The sequence below is a fragment of the Chiloscyllium plagiosum genome, chromosome 23 (genome assembly GCF_004010195.1).
Source record: "Chiloscyllium plagiosum isolate BGI_BamShark_2017 chromosome 23, ASM401019v2, whole genome shotgun sequence".
Classification (NCBI taxonomy): Eukaryota; Metazoa; Chordata; class Chondrichthyes; order Orectolobiformes; family Hemiscylliidae; genus Chiloscyllium; species Chiloscyllium plagiosum.
In genome coordinates, this window is record NC_057732.1 from 55737531 (window position 1) to 55756743 (window position 19213).

The following is a 19213-nucleotide window of genomic DNA, read 5'->3' on the forward strand; positions in this document are numbered from 1 at the left end:
ACGCAGAGGGTGGTACGTGTATGGAATGAGCTGCCAGAGGATGTGGTGGAGGCTGGTCCAATTGTAACATTTAAGAGGCATTTGGATGGGTATATGAATAGGAAGGGTTTGGAGGGATATGTGCCGGGTGCTGGCAGGTGGGACGAGATTGGGTTGGGATATCTGGTCGGTATGGACGGGTTGGACCAAAGGGTCTGTTTCTATGCTGTACATCTCTATGACTCTATAACAGCCTCAAAAGGCCAAAGAGTTCATGACTGTTCCAGTTTGATATATTTCTTTCATTGGGTCTGGTAGAGCTTTCTGTATTTGCTGTTAATAACAATGTTCCAAAAAGTACGTTTTTACAAGCATCCAACAGACTTTTATTGAAGTGGAACATTTTGATTTCAGGAAATTCTTTAACAGAAACAAGCCGCAGCAGGTTGTTAAAGATCCTGAAATGAAACACTTACTGCTTCTGGGAGACAGTTCAGCCCAGACTGGCTCCAGTGTAAACTGAGAAAACACATTTCAGCTGGGCAGGTGGATTTGAGAGAGATACAATGATAAGAGAGTAATCCACAGCTTTGTGGTTAAGAAGTGAGTGGTTGACTTAGAAAACACGCAGCATTTCATTTAGTCAGAAGAGACATCTCATACTTCAAAGTAGAATACAAGCTTTAATTTTCAGTGACTTTAATTGATAACTGATGCTAAAGTTAAGGTGGCTACATTTTTGGAACAGCATTTGAATATTTTGCTCTGAGGTTTTGAGGAATCAAACGGCAGTAGAAAGAAATTTGTGAAAAATGTTAGCTTTAGCTGACTTTTGTTGAAATAATTTTCAACAGGGCACGTGCTGAACATTCTTCTCTCTCTTTCAGGATCCCAAAGCCTTTTCATTTAAATTTCTCATCACCAACGAGTTCGTCTGTACTTGTTGCTGTCCATCAGCTCTTTGCAGTGATTCTTATTCCCTTCTGAAAGACAGCCAGTGAAACACAGTCAGTCATGTGTGACCAGTCACACCTATAGCACACACAGCAGAGATTGCTGAGCTACCTGTTTGCACGAACTTGAAATCTGAACAATTTCCACTGACAGCTCCTCTGCCTTGGTTGACCCTGACTGTGCCACCATTCCTTCTCAGCAGATTGCAGAAGTAACTTAGATCCAGAAATTCTTCCAATTTCACACAGGCTTTTGAGCTTTCCATCTGCAATTGCAGTAATTCTGTAACTGCCATAGCAGTAATTGTCACCGTCCTTGTCCATTCAGAACATGAATTACTTTGGCATTGTGCAAGTTATTATTTATTAATCATAAAAAACATACACACTTGTCAAAACATTCCTGTTAGCTTCTGATCTTTGAGTGAAGTCAGTCCTACCAGACTTCACAGAAAAGAACAGTTCTCTTTCACCACTTCCACTCAATAGAAACTGATGGGCTATGAATTTGCACATCCTTTCTCTTAACTGAGAGATACCAGTGAGAATAGTAAAATACACTCGATAATTATGTATGAATACTGAATTGAAGAGAGAGAGAGAGCACACATTTGCAAACTTAAAATAGTTTATTCCTGTTCATGGTCAAATAAACATTCCAGAGTTTGAGAGCATTTAATAATTTTATAATGCAAATCGAACTAGTTTATTATTTCCAATGCCGTATTCTCAAACAAAAGATGCCTGTTAAAGTAATGTAACGCAATATTGAATCATTCTTAAAGTCCTGCACTACTGAATGAAACAAGTTCTAAGAGTGTAGAATTTTAACATTCTTAACCTTTGGAGTTCAGTTTAACCTTAAACAACCTCTGTTGGAAAGATCCCCCTTTGTATGGGCCTGAACTAGATTAGTTGGTTAATCTGCATCTTATTGAGTGAAAGAAATTGTGATAAAAGATTGGACGGATGCACAAATAGTTTGCTTAAGGAGTGGAAGTCCTTTGATGCAATAGAATACTGTCATGTGAGAGTGGATTTGGAACATTTTGCTGCAACACTGGAATGAACTCTATCCTGTGTATTATCAAAGCTGCATTTAAGTCTGTGAGGAAAATGAAAAAGAAAACAAGTTCCATTGCTCACTTACATGTCTTGATGAAGTCAAACTTCTTACAAGTGGCTGAAATGGGTCTTTGCTCTGAGTGTCAATCAGCCCACACATGTATCAGAAAATTCCAGACTCAGTAACAGGAAAAGGAGAAAAATATTGTACTTAACTATGTTTTTAAGGTACTTAGCTGATCCCAATCGGCCACCCATTGGCGTAGATGACTTTACATTCCTGGCACACCAAGCAATTCAAAATAAACATCAAAGAATTGTCTCTGTGGTCACATATTGAATTTGTCTGTCAAACAGTCTTGTAATTTATATAAAGGGAGTTGCTGATTTGAAAAAAAATCTACATGTTTCATTCTGTGTAAAATAAATTCAACAACTCTGAAGTTCTGGTACTTGGATTTTCAATTTAAAGATTAAGATAATAGAGCTGTGGGTTTTATCATAGAGATATTTGTGTTACAAACATATAACAAATTTCTCCATCTGGCATCTTAACAAAAACATTTATATTTTTTATAATGATTGTGAAAAGTGGATTTAAATTGAGCAATGTAAGGTCAGCATGGACGAGTTGGACTAAAGGGTGTGTTTCCGTGCTATATCTCTATGACTCTAAGTGTGTTTTGGGCTCAATACCCTTCTCTTCAAGTATATTCTCTTTCCCTCACCAAATGCTAAAGGACTCAATTATTTCCCTGCCTCGTTATTTAATATGTTATAAATATTTCTTCTAGTGTCAGTATAATTAGTTGTTTGACCAAGTTGACATATTCAGTGCACTGAAAACATGAGGAATTATTATCAATAATTCATAATTCATCTTTCGAAGCATTATGTAGAAAATTATAGAAAATGGTCATAAATTAAAGACTTTAACAATTTGTTATGGGATGTTATACATCTGAGCTATTTGCACACTTATGAAAAAGATGAAGTATATGAGTTTAATATGAAAAACACAAACTTCATATTTGTGCTGTTGAAAGAGGAAACTGCAAAACTAATGCTTCAAAATCAAGTTCTGCAATAATTAAAGTAATATCAATAAGCACTTATCATAGATTACAGATGTCACAATATAAAGTGTAACACATTAACAATTTAAAAAGTACAATTAATTTGTTGTAAGATTTATTCTTTGCAGTTTTCAATTGCAGTATGTCAGTTAGTGTAAGAGCCCCTCATGGTTTATTAGTCTCCATATGCTGTTCATTAAATGTTTATAAGATGAAGAAAAGGCAAAATTAAATGACCAAACTTGCCTCTAAAGGAAATTTTCAGAAAATTACAGATTCTTTCCTTTCATTAAGTGTAAAATAAAACATAACAGAAATATCAACCAATTTCAGTCCTCATCATGCACTTCCCACCCTCAGTTTCCCTTTGCTTAACTGCAAGAATAACTTGCTGTCATTTTTTGACAACAAGCTTGACTCTATTATAATCTGCTTAGCACATGTTTATTTAATGAAGAAGGAGTTTGATCCAAACATGTTAAGTATTTGTAATTACAAAATACAATGTAAATATCGATATGTTATAAATCCTTGTGTATACTCTCCTAACACCATTTTGCCAATCCCCAAAGCACCACTAGAGAGAGAACCTTATTTCCATCTTTATTCTGTTGGAAGAAGTTAATAACGTTCAAAAATCTTTAAGCCCAGCACCTTACTCTTATGCTGTTCTTTAGAATCAAATCTACCCAAACAGCATTAACAGTTCATTTTGATCCTGTATTACAGTTAAAATTGAGTTGCACATCTGAGTAAATGGATATTTTGCATTTTCAAGTTTCACTTTGATAGTTACCTGAATGTTCAGAAAACTGTTTAGGATTCAGAGGAACAGTGGAATTGCTGGACTATAAACAACTGAATGACATTTGAACTAAATTGAAAAGTGTCATAATTATGCTTAAAAACAGTTTTATTTCTTGGCTGATGTTTCAGATTGTGTGGCCTCCAACACCCACCAGAAGAGATGAATGCAAATGGGCAGGAAAGGATCTTGTGGTAAGAATAACACTCTGCTGATATTCTAGTTTGTCTATTATTTTGTTAATTCTGTTACACTGATATTGTAGTTTAGCAACAGGACAAGCGCACTGTCAGTGAAACAGATCGTCTGGATAAACTGTTCACTTTGATGTTGAAGAGTTAGATCATGAATTATTTTATTCAGAATACATGGCCAAACTGGATGATGGAGAATGACAGGTTGAGACTTTGCAATCATAATATACCTTTGAAGGAATGTTTTACGAGTAGCAAGAGGAAGATGTTGATAACTTAGTTTCCCATTCATACACATATTCCTTGCATTGGCATCAGGTGTCAGCATTAACCTAAATTGCCAGGAACTCCTTCACTCCCTGTAAAGTTTCTTACAAGTCCATTGTGAATTTCTACTGGTTAAAGAGTAGATAGCCTTCTTTTTCCAGAAGGTAAAAATGGTTGACACTGAACAGCAAACTCTCCTCAGTTTGAAAGTTGAAATTATCTTCACTTCCAGTTGTAAAATTAGGTGAGGGATTAAATTTTAATGTTAATAACATGGCAATGAAGATCTCACACAGTGACAGCATAGTCCTATTTTTGAAGTATCAGTAACTGTTAACCAGGTCTTTATTGGTGAAGGATCCATTTACAATTTTGCTTCATGAAGCACAGGGACAAGGTCTTTCCCAGAAAGACTGCGCTGATTCCTTACCAACCTGTTCCTCCCACTTATCACTATAAATATATTTGAAGATGAGGAATTACTCACCTCTTGACCTAGTTGCTACAACTTGCCTAATTGGCAGTGGAGATGGTTTTAGATTTCAACCTGAAAATTTTAACCAAAAATAAACAGATTTTCTTAATGCCTTTGGGAAAATAAAATACAAGTTTCTGCTTGCAAGTAAATTATTTCAATATCTTGTTTCAACATCTTTTAATTAACTGTGTTCTGACATGCATTACAACCAAGTGGTTCAGTTGAAGTGCTGAGATAGTTTGTTGGAAATATTTTGAAAGACACAGTAATTCTCATTTGCATAAATTCAAGCAATGACCCCCCCAGAGAAATATCCTAAAATTGGTTTGTTAAAACCTAATATGTTAAAATGTATATTAGTAAACAGATGTAAACTTGAAAACAAGTTATTTGTAAAATATTTTATAAACCAGGCTGTGAGAATGAAATGTTCAGGGAGGTACAGTGAAAGAGCCTTGGTATTTCTAAAAACGTTTGTAACAGACTCTCAGCTGCCCACTTACATGAAGCAGATATACATTGATCTGTTCTGGATAACTGGAGGAATCTGGGTGATGTAGTCAAGTCTTTTGTGAAGGGAAATGTGCCTGATCCAATACTGCCCCTCAAAAATGCACCTGTCAACTCATGCTGTTGATGACAGCAGCAGTGAAGCTAACAGCTCAGATTGTTCAGTGTCTCTGCGTTCAAGAGGAGGACACGAGCAGACATTCTGTCTCTCAGTCAGCATGTGTTTGTGCCACATGATATATCTCTCGCTATCGGTCACACTCAACACATGTCATAGCTGACTGTCTCAGTGTCACTTTGTGGATGTCAAGTGCCATCGATATCATTAGGAGTTGTACTTATTTTTATACCTTTAATGAGCAGGTTCAACTATTTTGTCTTAGGCTTTTTGAGGAACTCAACCAGGCAATTAGAGAAGTGGTCACTGACATGTCCAATATTCGGAGACAGGAAAAGGGGATTTGAGGGCAGGGAATCAGCACCAACATCAGCCATGTGATTCGTTGAGGTTGGGGCAAGCAGGAGTAGACTATAATTACCAAAAGCTTGGAAGACCTGATGAGATTTTGAGTATTTCCTAATCAGTGATGAATCAGGTTGGATATCAAGACATTTTGTAGTGCGTGAGAGTAAATCACTTGTGTGTCAATCTCACGGCAGGTGCCTGTTTTAGTTGTGGGAGTGATTTTTTTTGTATTCTGGACAGGAGTCAGTGATTAATATGCAGTCAGTATTTACAATCTATAAACAATACTGCTCCTGCTGTAGTTATAATAGATCAGTATGTCTGCTGGTTAGATTAGATTACTTACAGTGTGGAAACAGGCCCTTCAGCCCAACAAGTCCACACCGACCTGCCGAAGCACAACCCACCCAGACCCATTCCCCTACATTTATCCCTTCACCTAACACGGGGGGCAATTTAGCATGGCCAGTTCACCTAACCTGCACATTTTTGGACTGAGGGAGGAAATCCATGCAGACACGGGGAGAATGTGCAAACTCCACACAGTCAGTCACCTGAGGCGGGAATTGAACCCAGGTCTCTGGTGCTGTGAGGCAGCAGTGCTAACCACTGTGCCACCGTGCCATTTATGCTCCAATTCTGCCAGCAGTTTTTGTCATGTTCACTGAAGGATGAGCGGGCACAGATACCATGGCCCACTACCCAACAACCAGATAGTTATTGTAGAACCACAGAATCCCAGACACAGCAGACTCCATGGGAGCTACCTGGGAGATTTAAGATTCCGATGAGCAACTCTGACTTATGGCAATTAATCAGCTGACTCCAAATAGAGTCATAGTGTCATATAGCAAGGATCAGACCCTTCGGTCCAACTTGTCCATGCCCACCAGGTTTCCCAAACTAATCTAGTCCCATTTGCCTGCATTTGGCCCATATCCCTCAAACCCTTTCCTACTCATGTCTTTTAAATGTTGTAACTACACCTGCATCTCCCACTTTCTCTGGCAGTTCATTCCACATGCGAAGCATCCTCTGGGTGAAAAGGTTGCACACCCAAGATCCCTATTAAATTTCCTTTCACCTTAAAATCTGTCCTTTTACCAACACCAGAGAAAAAATGTTTGCTTTTTACCTTATCTATGCCTCATAATAACCCATCACCCCTCAAGTACACCATTCCCAAACCTCTTACACCACACTGACCTCAGACAGCCAACTCTCACCTGACCAGAGACCCACACACCTCTCCTCCCCAGATATCCCCTGCTACCAGCCTGTTTTCTTGGGATCCAACAACAACTTATGCCACTGGTCCTGACTCCTTGTTCGTCCACCAGCTTCGACATCCACCTTGTCTATTGGCTTCTGCAACCCATCACCCCTTACCTGCCCAAAACATACCTGGTGCACTCTTTACCTGACACTGCCTTTACCTGGCACCCAACTTAACTGATACTCTACCCATCTGGTATCTTCCTACCTGGCACCGTATGTATATGGCACTCTATCCAGCCAGCACCATACCTAGCTGACACCTTCCCCAGCTGACACCCTAACCCATACCTAACAGGCACCCTGACCCTATACTTTGTTTACATACTTAGTGGGACAGCTTCTGTCAAGGAATGTCAGTCTGTGTTTCTAGATATTTAAATTCCTGAACGTGACACAGGGTCTGCTGCAGAAGGGGATATGGTTTGACTTGACTTTGGGAGATCTGGTTTCATTTCAGCAATGCTCTGCATTTCTGAAAAAGCTGTGATCAGAATTCCTGGCTAGAGGTACGGAGCTCAGGACTAATGGAGAAAAATGGAATTTAGTGGAAATTTTATTGTGAATGCCTCTCCTCAGAGTATCTAATATCCCACTCACTTTCAGGACCATCGATGTTTAATTTAAAAAACATAAATCATTGACATTTGGGGGAAATAAAACATAATTTGTCAAAATTGCATTGTTTCCTTTCTTCACTCCAAGCCATGTTACTGATTTGATTTGAGATTGATGTTAAATGTAGTTTAATGTAGAACTGGGAACCTGTTGGAAAGCAACGTTCTAACTGTGAATTGTCTTGAGAAAGCAGTGGTGTGACCATGATAGACAAAGTGTTACTGTACTAAAAACGTAGCAGGATTCAAAAAGGCATAAATAGCTTCAGGTTTTAACAATATTTATGATTTGGCTCAGACTCTGGTTTGACACAGGGTTTTTGAAGAAGCTACGTTTGGGACAATAGCCTGTCTTAGTCTCATTCAATTGTTAACTGACCAGCTTGTGCATCACCAGTGCTTTGTGTTTCATTGCACACTCCCAGCATCCACATGTATTTTCTTCAATTTCCAAAGCTGTATGTGTGGGTAACGTAAAACCTCGGAGCTATGGTAAATTGCAGCTGCCTTTCGTTAGATGTCATTTCACTGGCTGATGTCCAAAAACTTTCAGGAGATAGTCTAAACCTACCAGAGTTCTTTGGGAGATTGGGCAGCCTTCTTGACTAAAGTCCCAGAAAGTCTTTTGGGAGAAGTGAGGTGTCTTTTAGCAGAGCAAAAGTGCATTTGGAATTACGAAAGGAGACATAAAGGTGAGTGCAAAGTGGATAAAGTCACTGGAACTGTCAGGTTTATTGGAAATGTCAAAGCAATATGTCAAGAGGTCTGTCAAGCTGTCAATTTATTTAAATCTCCCATCTTTTCAAGATAGGAGAAAATAAACTGTCAGTGTTGTTAAAAGGTGCATGCTATTTCACTCTGCCTGTTGACATAAGCCATTACAGGATTTGTGTTGCATGGTTGAATTCACAAACTATAGATATCCAAGTGTATTGTCTGTCAGTTGACAATTTGATTGATAGCTCTAAATGTCTTTGAAGTAAGATTGATGAATGTAAATACTTATTTTATAAAACATTAAATATTTGAAGGATGTTAAACACACATTAATTATAGGATATTTATTATGAGAATTTTTATAAATATATTAAGTTCATCAATAGCCAAAGTCATGATGGCTTGACAGAAACGTAAAAGGTGTGTGTTCATGTTTCTTTTCAATTGTCAGAATTTCTTCTGGCATGGGATAAAGGTATCCAATAAAAACCACTTCAAAGTTTTCCTCAAAACCAAGTTCTGGCATTATTAAAGGTAAATAAGTTCACCTCTTCAATGATCTGGCAGTAAGATGAATGCTTTCACCATGACAGCACAGACTCAAGCCAGACTGGACTTTGAAAGTGAAATGATGATGCTGTAGCTCTGTATTCCATAGACTCTCTGCAATTGACCTATCATTGTGAATTCTGATTCCTCCAAATGTAACTGCTTACTAGTAATCACTGTTCAAATGAACCAAATTATATTGGAGCTTCAATAATTCATATCCTTGAAGTCAACAGAAAAAAATATTCAATATTTGAAACATTCACTATAGAAATTACTCCACAAATATCAAGGGGCTCCTGACTAAATGATTCTGATGTTTATCTATGACTATTGACATTTACTTTGACAGAATTTATCAGTGGAATTCTTTTTTCTACCAGTCCAACTTTTTTAAAATTCTGTTGGAGAACACTGAGTAGATTTCTATCTGTCATGTCACTGGTAATTGTTCTGAGAAATATTCTAAATGTTGATATTGTCATGTAGCACGAAAACTACATCCTGAAAAATGTTCAATCATATCTAGTTAAATGAATAACAAGCTTGGATGCTTGACTAAAAGCAAATTATTGCAAATGCTTAAAATCTGAAATAAACATGGAGAACATTGGGAAAGCTCAGTAGGTCATTCAGTATCTGTGGGGAGAGAGGATGGCTGAGAGGAGATCTGACAGATGCCTCCAAAATCAGGAACAGTGTAGAGAGGGTGAACTGTTTCTGCTTGTATAAGAAACAAGAATAAAAGGGAATAAGTGTGGTGGCACAGTGGCTCGCACTACTGCCTCACAGTGCTCGGAACCTGGTTCGATTCCAGCCTCGGGCGACTGTCTGTGTGGAGTTGGAACATTTTCCCTGTGTCTACACGAATTTCCTCCAATTTTCTCCCACATTCCAAACATGTGCAGGTTAGGTGGCTTGGCCATACTAAATTGCTCATAATATAGGTTAAGTGCATTAGACAGGGATAAATGTAGAGTAATAGATTAGGAGGGGAAGGGTTACTCCAGAGGGTTGGTGCGTGTGTGTGGATTTGTTGAGCCAAATAGCCTGTTTCCCACTGTAGGGATTCTATTATTTAAAGTTATATCAATTGAGGCTAGGATAATGTGGGTAGTTAGGGTGTCAAATATAATGGAAGCAGGTTCAACTGAGGCATTCAAGAGGATATCACTTTTTATTGGATAGTAGTTTTGTGCAGGAAAATGCTAAAAGGAGGGAGATTGATATCAGATAATAGAACCAGTGCAGGATATGGGGCTGAATGGCCTCCTTCAAAACTGTATTATTTCTGCTACATTTCAAGCCTGGTATGTTTCATCTTCAGAAATGTGAATGCTTGTTCACCTGCAGCTTAATGAACCAAACAATTGTCCTAAAATAAGTGATAGGGCTACAGTTGGAATATATTTACAGATGCATTTTGCTGAGGTTTTAGTGACAGCATCTCAACTGCCCACTGCTGCCTTGGAAGCTCAGAGAGCTGCCATCTTGGCTGATTGGTTAATTGTCACATCACTCCTGCCCTTAGTTTGGATATATATGTCTCAGAGGGGCTGGCTGAGTGTAACTATGGTTACACAGGAATGTAATCTGCCGAGCTCCCCCAGGAAGTTCTCCTGAAGACCTGCCTCCTGCAGGATGCCCTCACCCTTCTCCTTTATCCAAAAGCTCCAACTCCCTCCTGCCTCACTGCCTTCCCTTGCATTGCAGCCCCATACATGCACCTACCAGACTGCCATTTCTGCAGTGAAATTGTTCCATAGCCAAGCCAAGCGTAAGCAAACATTTCTAATGACAATCTAATCAGAAATCAATAGACAATAAACAATAGGTGCAGGAGTAGGCCATTCTGCCCTACGAGCCAGCACCACCATTCAATATGATCATTGCTGATCATCCCCAATCAGTATCCTGTTCCTGCCTTATCCCCATAACCCTTGATTCCACTATCCTTCTATCCAACTCTTTCTTGAAAGTATCCAGAGACTTGGCCTCCACAGCCTTCTGGGGCAGAGCAAATCTATAGTAGAAAGCAGAAAGTAGACTGAAAAACCCAGAATTTACAAAGGCAGACAGTAACCAACTTTCATGTAATGGATGAACATTTTAAGTAGCTGGCATGTAAGATTCTTGGTGCCTGTTAACACTACAAGTTGTTGACTAAGTTTATTATGTTCCTTTTGATTTATTCTCAGGACGTGAGAATTTCTGTCAAGGAAAGTAGCCATTGTCCATCCCTTTAATAATAGCAGTTCTGTCTCTGCGGTGTATGTGGACCATTCCTTATTCCAGTCCTATTCTGGCCCACCACCCACAACTCTTCTGCCAGTACATCCCTCTCTCATCCAGAAGTGGAAAAGTTCATTGATTTTATTTTCAATTTCCACCCTGCCCTCACTTTCACCTGGTCCATCTCTGACTCATCCCTTCCTTTCCTCGACATCTCTATTTCCAATACTGGGATAGATTGGCCACTCATCTCAATGATAAACCCACTGACTCCTGTAGCTACCTGGGCTGTACACCCTCACACCCTGTTTCCTGTAAAGACTCCATTCCATTCTCCTAGTTCCTCTATCTCCAACGTATATGTTCCAATGAGGCCAAATTTGACAAGGGAGCCTTCAAAATGTCCACCTTCTTCCTCAGCCGAGGATTCCCCAGCACCATTGTTGACAGGGGCTCAACCAGGTCCAACCCATTTCCCTCACTGCTGCCCTCACCCCCTCTGTTCCCTCCTGCAACAGCATTAGGGTTCTCCTTATCCTTACCTACCATCCCATCAGCATCCACATCGAGAAGATCATCAGCCGCCATTTCCACCACCTCCAACAAGGTGCTGCCACCAGACACATTCCCCTCCCCTCTCTTGTCCACCTTCCACAGTCACCATTTCCTCTAGGACACTCTGGTCCACTCTCCTTTCACTCCCCCAAGGGATCTTCCACTGCAACTGCTGAAGGTGCAACACCTGACCATTTATCTACCCCTCCTCAGAATCCAAGGGCTCAAACATACCTTCCAGGTGAAGCAGCACTCTATCTGCACTTCTCACAATCTAGCGTACTGCATTCCTTGATCCTATCTGTCAATGAGTTCTCATCTCCTTCCTGGCTCTTCTTATCTCTCTCTTTAACTCTTTCCTGGCTAACTTGTAACTCTTAAGTGCCCGAACTGAACCTTCACATCTCATCCTAAAATAAGCCACCTTCTTCCTCTTGACAAGAGATTCAACTTCCTTAGTAAACTATGGCTCCCTCACTCAACCACTTTCTCCCTGCCTGACAAGTACATACTTATCAAGGACTCACAGTAGCTGTTCATTAAATAAGCTCCATATTTCAATTGTGCCCATCCCCTGCAATTTTCTTCCTCATTCTATGTATCTTAAATTTTGCCTAATTGCATCATAATTGCCTTTCCTCAAGCAATAACTCTTGACCTACAGTATATACCTATCCCTTTCCATTGCTAAAGTAAACATAACTGAATTGTGATCGCTATCAAGTGCTCACCTACCTCCAAATCTAACACCTGGCTGGGTTCATTACCCAGTACCAAATCCAATATGGCCTCGCCCCTTTTTGGCCTGTCTACATACTATATCAGGAAACTCCTGCACACATTGGACAAAAACTGATCCATCTAAAGTACTTGAACTATAGTATTTCCAGTCAATATTACAAAGTTAAACTCCGCCATAACAATTATCTTGTCACTTTCGCTCTTGTCCAGAATCATATTTGCTATCCTTTCCTCTACATTTCTGGAACTATTTGGAATCCTAAAGAAAACTCCCAACAGAGTAACCTCTCCTTTCCTCTTTCCAACCTCAGCCCATACTACCTCAGTGGACAAGTCTTCAAATGACCTTTCTGCTATCCTAATACTGTCCTTGACGAACAATGGCACACCTCTGCCTCTTTTACCATCTTCCCTGTTCTCACTGTAACATCTAAATTCTGCAACAACCTGCAATAACCATTCCTGTCCCTGCTCCAGCCATGTCTCTGAAATGACCAAAACATCGAAATCCCAGGTACCTATCCATGCTGCAAGTTCACCCACCTTATTCCAGATGCTCCTGGTGTTGAAGTAGGCACACCTCAAACCCACCTTCCTGCCTGCTGGTGCCCTCTTGCAACCTTCAACCTTATATCTGACCTCACCCCTCTCAACCTCCTGTACACTGGAGCTACAATTCAGGTTCCCATCCCCCTGCTGAATTAGTTTAACCCCTTAACCCCCTCCCCCCCCCCCACCAAAAAATTAGCAAATTTCTCCTCCAGGATATTGGTACCCCTCTGGTTCAGGTAAGACCATCCTATTTGTAGAGGTCCCACCTACTCCAGAATGAGCTCCAATTATCCAAATATCCAAATCTCTCCCTCCTGCACCATCCCTGTAGCCACATGTACAACCTTCTTTGTAACATTGGCCAAACAGGTGAATGAGGGTAAAGCGGTTGATGTGGTGGATATGGATTTCAGTAAGGTGTTCCCAATGGTAGGCTATTGCACAAAATACTGAGACATGGGATTGAGGGCGATTTAGCGAATTGGATCAGAAATTGGCTAGCTGATAGAAGACAAAGGGTGGTGGTTGATGGGAATGTTCATCATGGGGTTCAGTTACTAGTGGGGTACTACAAGGATCTGTTTTGGGTCCACTGCTATTTGTCATTTTTATAAATGACCTGGCTGAGGGCATAGAAGGATGGGTTAATGAATGTGCGGATGACCCGAAGGTTGGTGGAGTTGTGGATAGTGCCAAAGGATGTTGCAGGATACAGAGATTAGATTACATTACTTACAGTGTGGAGACAGGCCCTTTGGCCCAACAAGTCCACACCGACCCTCCGAAGAGCAATCCCCCCAAATCCATTTCCCTACATTTACCTCTTCACCTAACACTACCGGCAATTTAACTTGGCCAATTCACCTGACCTGCACATTTTTGGACTGTGGGAGGAAACCGGAGCACCCAGAGGAAACCCACGCAGATACTGGGAGAATGTGCAAACTCCACACAGACAGTTGCCTTAGGCAGGAATTGAACCCGGGTCTCTGGCGCTGTAAAGCAGTAGTGCTGAACACTGTGCCACCCAGAGGGACATAGATAAGCTGCAGAGCTGGGCTGAGAGGTGGCAAATGCAGTTTAATGCAGAAACATGTGAGGTGATTTCACTTTGGTAGGAGCAACAGGAATACAGAGTACTGGGCTAATGGTATGATTCTTGGTAAAGTAGATGAGCAGAGAGATCTCGGTGTCCATGTACATAGATCCCCGGAAGTTGCCACCCAGGTTGATAGGATTGTTAAGAAAACATACGGTGTGATGGCTTTTATTGGTAGAGGGATTGAGTTTCGGAGCCACAAGGTCATGCTGCAGTTGTACAAAACTCTGGTGTGGAGTATTGTGTACAGTCTTGGTCACCACATTATAGGAAGGACGTGGAAGCTTTGGAAAGCATTCAGAGGAGATTTACCAGGGTGCTGCCTTGTCTGGAGAGAAAGTCTTATGAAGAAAGGCTGAGGGACTTGAGGCTGTTTTCATTAGAGAAGTAGGTTGAGAGGCGACTTATAACACTTTAAGATATACAAACAAATCAGAAGGTTAGATAGGGAGGACAGTGAAAGCCTTTTTCCTCGGATAGTGATAGCTAGCATGAGGGGATGTAGCTTTAAATTAGGGATGATAGATATAGGACAGATGTCAGAGATAGTTTCTTTTCTCAGAGTAGTCAGGGCTTGGAAAGCACTGCCTGCAGCAGTAATAGACTCACCAACTTTAAGGGCATTTAAATGGTCATTTAATAAATATATGGATGAGATCAGAATAGTGTAGGTTAGATGGGCTTCAGATTGATTTCACAGGTCGGCACAACATTGAGGGCTGCAGGGCCGGTACTGCGCTGCAATGTTTGTTTGTTTCTATGTATACTTTCACTGTTCCCAACGTGGTCTTCTCTACATTGGGGAAACAAAGCTTAGACTGGGTGACCACTTCATAGAATATCTACATTCTGCCTGCAAAAATAGCACTGAGCTTCCTGTTGCCTACCACTTTAATTCCCCACCCTGTTTCCTGGCCAACATCTCTGTCTCAGGCTTGATGTAGAGTTCCAGTGAATTTCAGCACAAGTTGGAAGAACAGCACCTCATTTTCCACATGGGGACCCTGCAGCCCTCTGGATTCAATATCGAGAATTCAATAATTTTCGGGCCTGAAATCTCCCATGTTCTAGTCCCGATCCCCAAACAACAGGCCTTGTAATCACATAATCTGCTATTACATACTCCCTATTGTTAGTCACTAACAGTCTTCATTAACAGCTATTCACCCTCCCAGCCAGAATGTTATCCACTCCTTTGTCTGTCCAACTGCTCTTCTCTCTCTTTGGGCTTTATCCCCACCTATCATTTACTCTTTACCCCCTCTTTCCAACCTATTTTCTGCATATAAACCAACACTTTCCGAGTGACCATCAATTCTGAGGAAGGGTCACTGGATCCGAAACATTAACTCTCCTTTCTCTTCACAGATGGTGCTAGACCTGCTGAGCTTTTCCAGCAATTTCTGTTTTTGTGTATGTTTACAATCTATTAGTGCTTTCTGTACCAGATATCCCTACTTTTAGCATGTGAGCCCGGTGAAAATATAGTCCACAACAATTCAATTATTTCTATCTAATTTTGAATAAAACAAATTGAGTCAAATCATGTCAATCTGGTTAAAACAACATCAAACTACTGAATGATTCTCAGTTTAAAAGGTGATTAAGAATCTGTTTGGTCACAGGATTGCTTCATGTTGATCAGGTGAATTACAACAATTGGCATGTAATATTCATTATGACTGTCCCTGCCATCCATTCAATCTCACTGTACAATCATATTTCACTTTCCATCTGTTTTCCAGACTGAGAAAAATGTGTCATTAATATTCATTCCACAGATAAACTAACCAGATGGAGAAGATTATCAACTATAATAAATCTAGAAACAAAATAAATGTTTCAGCTATTGGAATGAAATTGTCTTTTTCATTAAAATCAACGTCTTGTAATTTTGCTCTGTCAAAATATTTAACTATCTTTCAACAATAAAAGAGGTTCATGTGGGATTTGTGGGGTCCTTCTAACCCTAACCCTCTATTCCTTGAACTCAGTGGAGGTCCCCGAGGACTGGAGAATTGCTAATGTTGTCCCCTTCTTGAAGAAGGGTAGCAGGGACAATCCAGGTAATTACAGACCTGTGAGCCTTATGTCAGTGGTAGGGAAGCTGCTGGAGAAGATACAAAGGGAAAGAATATATACCCATTTGGAAGAAAATGGTCTTATCAGTGATAGGCAGCATGGTTTTGTTCAGGGAAGGCCATGTCTTACAAACCTAATAGCATTCTTTGAAGCAGTGACAAAGTTGATTAATGAGGGAAGGAATGTAGATGGCATATACATGGACTTCAGTAAGGTTTTTAGATTAGATTACATTACAGTGTGGAAACAGGCCCTTTGGCCCAACAAGTCCACACTGACCCGCCGAAGCGCAACACACCCATACCCCTACATTTACCCCATACCCAACACCATGGGCAATCTAGCATGGCCAATTCACCTGACCTGCACATCTTTGGACTGTGGGAGGAAACCGGAGCACCCGGAGGAAACCCACGCAGACACGGGGAGAACGTGCAAACTCCACACAGTCAGTCGCCTGAGGCGGGAATTGAACCCGGGTCTCAGGCGCTGTGAGGCAGCAGTGCTAACCACTGTGCCACCGTGCCGCCCACAAAGGTGTTTGATAAGGTTCTCCATGGTAGGCTGACGAAGAATGTGAAGTTGCATGGGGTCGCATGGGGTTCTAACTCGATGGATAGACAACTGGAGACAGAGAGAGTGGTAGTGGAAGAGAGTTTCTCAAAATGGAGATCTGTGACCAGTAGTGTTCCACAGGGATCTGTGCTGGGACCGTGTTTGTGATATACATAAATGATTTGGAGGAAGGTTTAGGCTACCCCATTAGCAAGTTTTCAGATGACACTAGGATTGGTGGAGTAGCAGATAATGAAGACTATCAGAGAATACAACAGACTATAGATAGATTGGAGAATTGGGCAGAGAAATGGCAGATGGAGTTAAATGCGGGCAAATGTGAGGTGATCCATTTTGGAGATGCAATTCAATAGCGAACTATACAATAAATGGAAATGGCCTGGAGAAAATTGATGTACAGAGAGATCTGGGTGTTCAGGTCCATTGTACCCTGAAGGTGGCAACGCAGGTCAGTACAGTGGTCAAGAAGGCATATGGCATGTTTTCCTTCATTGGATGGGGTATTGAGTTACAAGAGTTGGCAGGTCATGTTACAGTTGTATAAGACTTTGGTTCGGCCACATTTGGAATACTCCGTCCAGTTCTGGGCGCCACATTACTAATAGGATGTGGACACTTTAGAGAGGGTGCAGAAGAGGTTTGCCAGGATATTGCCTGGTATGGAGGGTGCTAGCTATGAGGAAAGCTTGAGTAAATTAGGATTGTTTTCATTAGAAAGAAGGAGGTTGAGGGGGGCCCCTGATTGATGCCTACAAAATCATGAGAGGTACTGACAGGGTGGATAGCAAGGAGTTTTTTCCCAGAGTGGGGAACTCAATTACTAGGGGTCATGAGTTCAAAGTGAGAGGGGAAAGGTTTAGGGGAGATATGCGTGGAAAGTTCTTCATGCAGAGGGTGGTGGGGGTTCGGAGCGCTTTGCCAGCGGAGGTGGTAGGAGCAGGAATGATAGCGTCACTTAAGATGTATCTAGACAGATACATGTATGGGCAGGGAGCAAAGGGACACAGATCCTTAGAAAATAGGTTTAGATAGAGGATCTGGATCGGCGCAGGCTTGGAGGGCTGAAAGGCCTGTTCCTGTGCTGTAAGGTTCTTTGTTGTTTGTATTCCTGAGTGGGTCTAACGTTACAGTAACAGAGGAGCAACCACTAGTGAGTCTTACAAGAAGAGGTTCTTGTTTGAACAATATATAGTTTATTACATAATAACAATCAGATAAAGGTTAAAGTCGCCCATTACTTATTGTTGTTAAGACTGCTGGGAGTAGTCGCACTTTGTGTCTGAATCAGAAGTTTGTGGGTTCTCGTGTCACTGGGGAAACTGGAATATACATAGAACAGAGAACATAGAATGTAGATCAATACAGCACAGAACAGGCCATTCAGCCTTCGATGCTGCGCCGACCTGTGAACTAATCTAAGCCCATCCCCCTACACTATCCCACATTTTCCCTGTGTCTGCGTGGGTTTCCTCCAGGTGCTCTGGTTTCCTCCCACAGTCCAAAAATGCGCAGGTTAGGTGAATTGGCCATGCTAAATTGTCCGTAATGTTAGGCGAAGAGGTAAATGTACGGGAATGGGTGTGGGTGGGTTGTGCTTCGGCGGGTCGGTGTGGACTTGTTGGGCTGAAGGGCCTGTTTCCACACTGTAAGTAATCTAATCTAATCTAACATCCATATGATTATCCAAGGGCTATTTAAATGTCCCTAATGTGGTTGAGTTAAATACATTGACCCTTACCACTCTCTGGGTAAAGAACTTGCCTCTGACATCTGTCTTAAATCTATCACCCCTCAATTTGTAGTTATGCCCCCTCTTACAAGCCAACATCATCATCCTGGGAAAAAGACTCTCACTGCCCACCCTACCTAATCCTCTGATCATCTTGTATGTCTCTATCAAATCCCCTCTTAGCCTTCTTCTCTCCAATGAGAACAGACCCAAGTCTCTCAGCCTTTCCTCATAAGACCTTCCCTCCAGACCAGGCAACATCCTGGTAAATCTCCTCTGCACCTTTTCTCATGCTTCCACATCCTTCCTGTAATGGGGCGACCAGAACTGTACACAATATTCCAAGTGTGGCCGCACTAGCGTTTTGTTCAGTTGCAGCATGACATCACAGCTCCGGAACTCAATTCCTCTACCAGTGAAGCTGAAAATGTGTTTCTGGAAAAGCGCAGCAGGTCAGGCAGCATCCAAGGAGCAGGAGAATCAACGTTTCGGGCATGAGCCGTTCTTCCTGAAGAAGGGCTCATGCCCGAAACGTCGATTCTCCTGCTCCTTAGATGCTGCCTGACCTGCTGCACTTTTCCAGCAACACATTTTCATCTCTGATCTCCAGCATCGGCAGTCCTCACTTTCTCCTCCTCTACCAATGAAACCTAACACACTGTATGCCTTCTTATCAGTGCTATTGACCTGGGTGGC

General features: G+C 41.3%; 1 protein-coding gene and 1 long non-coding RNA gene across 5 annotated transcripts in view; one reads left to right on the plus strand and one right to left on the minus strand.

The window, feature by feature from the left end:
- sema3ab (sema domain, immunoglobulin domain (Ig), short basic domain, secreted, (semaphorin) 3Ab) overlaps window positions 1-19213 on the plus strand; it is a 412514-nt gene that overhangs the window by 261472 nt on the left and 131829 nt on the right. For all 4 annotated transcript variants that reach the window (XM_043714215.1, XM_043714218.1, XM_043714217.1 and 1 more), the window contains one exon: window positions 4010-4072. In XM_043714215.1, coding sequence (XP_043570150.1) covers window positions 4010-4072 — 63 coding nt within the window. The remainder of the gene's footprint in view (window positions 1-4009; window positions 4073-19213) is intronic.
- LOC122561886 lies at window positions 702-5447 on the minus strand. The gene is made up of 3 exons (XR_006315136.1): window positions 5321-5447; window positions 4827-4886; window positions 702-962 (listed from the first exon to the last, which is right to left on the minus strand). It is a non-coding gene; the product is annotated as an uncharacterized LOC122561886 (long non-coding RNA).